Source organism: Hipposideros armiger, unplaced genomic scaffold (genome assembly GCF_001890085.2).
Source record: "Hipposideros armiger isolate ML-2016 unplaced genomic scaffold, ASM189008v1 scaffold_572, whole genome shotgun sequence".
Classification (NCBI taxonomy): domain Eukaryota; kingdom Metazoa; phylum Chordata; class Mammalia; order Chiroptera; family Hipposideridae; genus Hipposideros; species Hipposideros armiger.
The window spans coordinates 963,409-970,449 of record NW_017731922.1 but is presented as its reverse complement, the minus strand read 5'-3'; the positions used below and the strand labels follow the sequence as shown (position 1 = coordinate 970,449).

Below are 7,041 nucleotides of genomic sequence, written 5' to 3'. Positions count from 1 at the left end.
GGTTCCTGCCCCCTTGGGGAGAGAAAGATGCCACCTTTGGTCGCATGTCAGTGGAGAACCTTGGTCTGTATTTCCAGCAGCTGGACTCCCTGGTCTGCCTGGAACTGGCTGCCCCTCTCCTGCCCGGGCACCTTCTAAGACTCCGATCTTGCCTCATCTCCAGAAACCCTGACCAGACCAGGAGTCTTGTTCAAGGCCCTGAAATGGACAAACACAATGGGCCCCCCTTCCTGCCCGCAGCGGCCTCCACCCCAGCAGCCCCGACCTCAGATCCCCAGGGCATAGGGGTCCATGTCCACCCTGCATCAGTGCCCCTGGACCTGACGTAGAGCCGCTGCAGATGATGGGGGGCGGGGGGACATTATGTGTAACTTCCTTAGGAATTGTGAGGCCACTGGGTCACATGTCACGCCTGCCCCCTTCCTGGGAGGGACAGGCCTCTGATCCTTCCTTTGGGGGAGTTGAAGAGTGACTTCTTAAACCGCTGCTGACTCAGATTGAAGCTGGTGTGAACTAACGGCTGAGTGCCTTGGAAACTGCCTGTGGGGCCCCGGGCCCAGCCCCTTCTCCCCCCACACCTGTGTGAGCAGCCCCGCAGGCTGCCCTGCTCCATCAGAGACCTGGATGAGCAGGCGTTAGAAGAGACCATGACAGCCCGGAGGAAATAATCCCTAATGATGGATTTCAGGCACCAAGGATGACAGGAAGGGAGGGGGTGGGCCTGCACTGGGGGACCACACTCCATGGTAGCACCTCAGTGCAGGGTGCCAGGAGGCCGTGACGCGTACAGGTGGCTGGGAGCACGCATGCCCGCCCCTCCCCTCCCCTTCACCATGATCCCCTCCAAGGGGCAAGACGGAGCCCACACTGCAAACCCCCAGAGAGGACCCGAGACCGCTGGAAACCAACATTTTATTGAGCTCTCCTCACCCCTCAGAAATCTACCCCAGCAGATTTTCTCTTTGCCATGGGCATCACAACCCCAGGGGTGTGACCAGCACTCCCCCCGTTGCCCGCTACTGGACCAACCCACTGGAGGACGGCCACGCAGAGTGGGCTGGGGCCGGAGAGCAGTTAACCAGCGAGACCCCAGAGGAATAATGAATTCATCTGTCTTACAAAAAAAAAAGAAAAAAACAAGTATGAAGCCTCGCGCGAGTGTCCCAGCACTCACGAGTTTAAATATAAAAAAGGAATCATAGAAAACAGTTAAAAAGACAACAAAACCAACGAAGGCCACCTCCAGGGTGGTGGTCCAGGGGGAGGGGGCCAGCCCCGCCCCGCACTGCCAGCAGCGTCACTGGAGGAAATGCCGGCTCCAGTCCAGCAGCAGCAGCAGCAGCAGCAGCGCGGACAGCTTGCGTCCCCCGTTCAGGGACACCTGTAGGATGAAGGTGGGGAGAAGTGAGGCCCCCCTCCCGGGCTGGAAGGGGCTTGCTCATTCTACAGCTTGCCTCCAGAGCCCACTCTGTGCATGAGACGGAGGTGACGAGGGAGTCAGCTAAGGTGGGGGCACAGGAGCACCTTATTTCAGAACCAGAGGTCGGGGACAGGTGCACCAGGAAGATGAGGGCAGGAGGGGTACAGGAGGGGCAGGAAAAGAAAGCGGCCCTGAGGACACAGCAGAAGGGGGGAGGCTGGCCCACCAGGGGCTTCTGGGAACCGGGATGATGGGATGAAGGGGTGCAAGGGACAATCCGCTGTGCTGGTGGGACAATTGGAAAGTGCTCACGAAAGCTGCTCAGGAGAAGAGGCTCGTACCCTGGGCAGATGAGGGAGGGAGGGAAGATGTCTGCCAGATGAAGGTGCCCCTGGCAGAGGGCAAAGCATGAGCACAGGTGTGAAGCAGGCAAGGCCCTGGAGGACTCATGTACCCAGTCAGTAAGCCCGGAGTCCCAAACCCCAAGGCCTCTGGGACCAGGCGGGCTAGACAATAGGGGATGTCCTCCAGAGCAGCTGCTCCAGGGCGCCGGACTGTCGTCAAGGCTTACCCTGTCCCTGTAAGTCAGGAAGCTCCAGAACCTTCTGTTCCCCCTGAGGTTAGTGAGGCCATCCATAAAGCTTCTCAGAACACCCCTCAGGCCTGTCTGGTTGTAGGTGGTTGCCAAGCTGTAAGGTAAAGGGGAGAGGGAATAGGCCATTACTGCAGGGAATAGGGGTAAAGATGGCCTTCATTTTAGGTGACAGCTGTGGGAGACAACAACTATCTCGCTGTCTCCTCTCACTCTCGCCCCCTCCCCCAGGTTGCTCTACCCGTGAGGGCCTCTCTCCACCGGCCGTTTCTGGTCCCACATTCACCTGACTTCCTGTTTTTCCTCACCTGCCTGCCAGATCACTGGAGTCTGGCCTTGCATTCTAGACCTGGCCACGTGGAGAACACTCCCTAGCCCACAGGCCCAAAGAGAATGGGTCCAGGGGAGCAGGTCCTCCCTCCAGAGGAGCTTTGTTTCAATAGAGGCCCAGGCTCCACAAAGAAGGCCACCTCCCTGGGGACTAAGCGACCACGTCCACTTTAGTCCTAGTCTTGAAGGGTAAGGTTTCTATGTCCCCACCTTAAGCAATTCTGTGAGGTCTGAATTGGACCTGGCAATACATGGGCGGAGTGTCATCAGGTGAGACGCCTGGTGCAGAAGGCTCTGCCAAGGACATGGACAGCTCCATCTGAGCTCACAGAGCATGTCCTATCATTTAAGTCAAGACCCTTTGACTTGAGGGGAAGGATAGACGGAGCTTAGGTTCTGCTCTGTCTGCTGCCAAGGCAGGAAGAATGAGGTGGCAGCAGGCCAGCTCCAGGAGCAGGTGACTCCTGGGGGCGGGGGAAGCGAGGGTTTCGGCAGCCCGGGAGTGGAGCCGTGTCCTCCCAGGGCCTCCTGGGAGCCGGCCCTGGGCTGGGGCAGGGGCTGGTCACCTGTACATGGCCATCCAGGGCAGCTCAGCAACGCGGGGCAGCATCCACCTCACTTCCATCTCGTCCCCGATGAAGGCCAGCCGCATGGCCATCTCATGGGGGACGTCGCTGTGGGGAGGGTGCAGGAATTGGGGTTATGCCGGTGACCCTCACACACCCAGACCCACCCAGCCAACTGGGCCACAGGTTCACACAGAGCGAGGGGCAGGGAACTTGCACACGTCCTCCTCTGGCTCCCACTTTGCTGTAGAAACAGCCCCTTGAGTCCCGTCCACAGGTAGAACCCCCAGAAGTGCGGGCCCCTGGTAGAGACTGTGCAGGCCCCTCTGTGGGAGTGCAGGGAGCTTCCAGGTTCGATCTGAGCCCTCAGCCAGGGTGGGAGAGAGGGGAGACATTTCGGGCAGTGGGGCTAGGCAGCTGGGGGCTCTGAGACCCCTTGGATCATAGAGGTTGGTTTCCCACAGAGGTCTGAACTTATCCTCCTCCTTGTGAGGTGGGGCTCTGGGACCTGTTTCCTGGTCCCCAACCCTGAAACCACCTCCACGTCATCACCCTTTTCAGAAAGGAGGGGCACACGGGCCCATCTGAGCCCCGCCCACTCTCCCTGAACCAGGTCCTTGATGGAAATGGAGAAACACACTCCCACCCAATCTCAGAGTTTGACAGTCTCCCCTCCCCTTTGGGTATCTGGGAGGGTTTCAGCCCTGCTCTCTGGGGTTTGCCCACACATTCCATCCTGGTGACTACGCAGCTGCCTGGGAATTCCCACACTGCCCCAGCCACCTGCCCAGTCTCCCGGGGTCATGCTCTCGCTACTCCAGGNTGTTAAAGGAAAAAGGCTTTGAAGCACAGGCCTCAAACTGATGCTAATTTGATTGACAGCAGTCTTACTTCTTTGAAAATTCTCAATTAAAACCATGCGCTGACCCGATTCGGTGGCTCAGTTTCTCTGAGTCCCTTGGTCTCGCTCTTAAACTTTACTTCTGTCTCTGACTCTTTATTCAATCTACGCCGCCCCTCAAGAGAAACCTGTTTGCCCTTGCCACGCTGGACGTGACAGTTCCCCGTCCCCCAAATCCCCAATTAAAAAGTCTTTAAAAAAATCTATTTACAAATTATGTTGTTTGCACAGTTCCCAGTTTGAGCCTGTTAGCCCTGATGCGCCCTTCAGGGGAAGGTTTTGGCTTGCGGGGGGCAGGGGGTGTTCTCTAGAGAAACCCCAGATGAGGGGATTCTGATGGGAAGATGCTGTTGTGAAACGAGGCTTGGAGTTGCCTGAATTTTCATGTTGAAGGTTATGTAGTAACATGAAAACAGGCTTATTAAAAATTGAGGGGTAACAGAATTAATGGAAAACTAACACTCATCAGATAGTGCTTTTTTGTTTAGCAGACACTGTCACACCTCCTACCTCCTACCTGATCACTTCCCAGCAACCTTGTGAAGTAGATGACAGTGGCTCTTTTTATGGATGAAAAAAAAGTTCAAAGAGGTTGAGCGATTTGCCTGGGGCCACCGAGCTAGTGAATGACTGAGAGGGGACACAGGACCCAGGCCCCCACACCCACCTTTCCAGCCTCAGATCTCTTTCAGCCACACAGGTCACTCACCTGCCCTGGGGCATGTGTGAATGGTCAGGTCCCCCGAGGAGGACTTCTGGGACACTGACTGCACGACCGATTTTAACTGGACTAAAGAGGTGACTTTTTGCCACGACGAAATGCTGTGCAGATGAGTTCACTCTGCCCAGGCTGTGACGGTGTCCGCGGTGCCCTGCCTGTGTGTCTCCCATCAGATTGGCTTGGCTTACCCCTCCTCCCTTCTCTTCCAGGCTCTGCGGTTTCTCCAGAAGAACTCCTCTAAGTACCACTTCAGACGCACCAAGATGCTGCCGGTCAGTGGTGGCTTCCACACCCGCCTCATGGAGCCCGCCCTGGAGCCCCTGGCGCAGGTCTTAAAGGCCATAGACCTCAAGAAGCCTCTGGTGTCCGTCCACTCCAATGTCGACGGGAATCGGTACATGCACCCAAAGCACATCCAGAAGCTGCTGGTGCAGCAGGTGGTCTCCCCGGTGAAGTGGGAGCAAACGATGCATGCCATATACGAGAGGAAGAAGGGCACCGAGTTCCCCAAAACTTTTGAAGTGGGACCTGGGAAGCAGCTGGGACCCATCCTGAAGAGCTGTAACGTGCAGGCCTGGAAGTCCTACAGTCACGTGGACGTGCTGGAGGCGGACAAGGGCCCGGTCCCGGACCCATAGGGGTCTCCCCATGGCCGCGGGGGGGCGGGGAGGGCTCCAGTGGGCTCAGTCGGCCCCCCAGGAGCTGCACCGAGCCTGCCCTGCCTTCCGATGGGGCCTGCCCTGCCTTCCGATGGGGCCGCCGCCTCGGAGGAATTGGGAGGGATTGTTTGCAAAATGCTTTGAACGCCACGTCAAAAGGAGTATTTCTTTACCCGACAGTCCACTTCTTGCACCTCGTTTGAGTGCTGGGAAGCGATGCGGCAGTGATGGTGATGTGGAGACTGCCGAGTTCTTGCTGCCTGTCCCAGTTCCGCCACGTGGGCAGTCACGTCCCCTCGGGCTCGGGGTGCCTCTAAAATGGGCTGTAAGAGCCTGGCACACAGGTGCCTTCTGAGCAGTGGAAGGCTTGGCCTGTTGCCGTGTCACACCCTGCTGTGCATGGCCGTAAGGCAGGGCAGTGCCAGGGGCTCCACTGCCTTAAAGCCTGCAGACACCCGCAACCAGGATCTTTTGTCACTGAGTCCAGAGGACTTTAGGACCCAGCTGGCCTTGGCAGCCCCTCTGCCCACCCCCTCACTCAACTGTTGGGAGACCCAGTCCCACCTTTCCTTACCCAACAGGTAGTGTGGGTGGCCTCTGCCCTGATGGAGGAGTGTCCTTTAGCAAGGTGGGAGGGGCGTAAACAGGGCCACTGAGGGTGTCTCCTCCCCCACCCCAGGTCATTCCTTGGGACAGGGATTACCTTGTGCCCCTGACCTATCCTGGCACAGGCCCGCCCTCAGGGGTTATCCTGTCTGCTTCACATGAGCCAAGGGCAGGCGCTTGGCAAATGCAGCTCCTTGCGTTGGTATTAAATGAGTAATTCCACACTTGGGTGGTTTTTCCATTATTCAGTGTGGGCAAACCCTACTGGGAATGAATCCTGCGTTTCATTGATGTCGACTCGTCCAATCCTGGACAGTTTCTCACCTTTAACACCAATGTTTTTCAAAGAGCCTTGGCCTCGGGGCGGAGCTGGTCCTCCCTGTGTGGGGCTCCCACGCTATGGGCAGCTGTCCTGGCCTCTGGTCACCACCACATGCCAGGAGCACTTCCCGGCAGTATGACCCCAAACATGCTGCTTCCACAGCCCTGGCCGAGCACCACTGCAGACACCAGCACGGAACCCGCCTTTCTCCAGGCCTGACTTTGAGCACTCAAGTTCAGCACAACGAAGAAACATCTCTTAAAACTTTGCTGTAGAAACTTTCAAATTCACAAAGAAATTTGTTCTCATTTTAAAGTAATTGCTGGTTCTGTTTTAACCCCCTTCACCAAGAGCAGCCTCAGGAGACCCAGCTCTCCTCTGCAGGGGCAGGCCGGACGGTGTCGGCAGAGGTTCGGGTCCGCTGAGGGGCGGGGCGGGCAGTGGGCGGGGCTGGGCGGGCCTGACTGCTCCTCTGGGCCTGCCCGTCTGTCTGGGATGGTGCGCTAGGTCCATCCCTGCTCCAAGCCACAGGAGGGGGAAGGAACAGCAAGCGAAGGGCAGGCGGCACGCTAGGAGACCCAAAGGTGTGGGTGGACAGGGTTCCACATCCGAGCCCTGGGTTGGCATTGGATAGGGCCTCGCCCGCCCCTGCAGACTGAATCTGGATGAGGGGCACAGGGCAGTGAGGGATCCTGGGAGAAGCCCAGGGCCTTGGTGGGTGCTACATCCTGTCTCTTGACAGGGTCTTGGCTGGTTCCTGCCCCCTTGGGGAGAGAAAGATGCCACCTTTGGTCGCATGTCAGTGGAGAACCTTGGTCTGTATTTCCAGCAGCTGGACTCCCTGGTCTGCCTGGAACTGGCTGCCCCTCTCCTGCCCGGGCACCTTCTAAGACTCCGATCTTGCCTCATCTCCAGAAACCCTGA

General features: G+C 57.7%; 2 protein-coding genes across 2 annotated transcripts in view; one reads left to right on the top strand and one right to left on the bottom strand.

The window, feature by feature from the left end:
* MCAT (malonyl-CoA-acyl carrier protein transacylase) overlaps nt 1-6,019 on the top strand; it is a 15,555-nt gene extending 9,536 nt beyond the window's left edge. The window contains exon 4 of the mRNA XM_019624012.1: nt 4,740-6,019. Coding sequence (XP_019479557.1) covers nt 4,740-5,168 — 429 coding nt within the window. The 3' untranslated portion in view covers nt 5,169-6,019. The remainder of the gene's footprint in view (nt 1-4,739) is intronic.
* Nucleotides 898-3,724, bottom strand: BIK (BCL2 interacting killer). The gene is made up of 3 exons (XM_019624013.1): nt 2,909-3,724; nt 1,992-2,109; nt 898-1,381 (listed from the first exon to the last, which is right to left on the bottom strand). The coding sequence occupies exons 1-3, from the start codon at nt 2,998-3,000 to the stop codon at nt 1,298-1,300; spliced, it is 294 nt and encodes a 97-aa protein (XP_019479558.1). The 5' UTR covers nt 3,001-3,724; the 3' UTR covers nt 898-1,297.
* Nucleotides 6,020-7,041: the final 1,022 nt, after the last annotated feature.

Excerpts from the sequence above, each read along its gene's own strand:
- BIK (XM_019624013.1), bottom strand. The coding sequence starts at position 3,000 with ATGGCCATGCGGCTGGCCTTCATCGGGGACGAGATGGAAGTGAGGTGG. Across the intron at positions 2,110-2,908 it reads CCCTGGATGGCCATGTACAG|CTTGGCAACCACCTACAACC; the intron begins GTGACCAGCCCC and ends TTTACCTTACAG. Across the intron at positions 1,382-1,991 it reads TCCTGACTTACAGGGACAGG|GTGTCCCTGAACGGGGGACG; the intron begins GTAAGCCTTGAC and ends TTCATCCTACAG.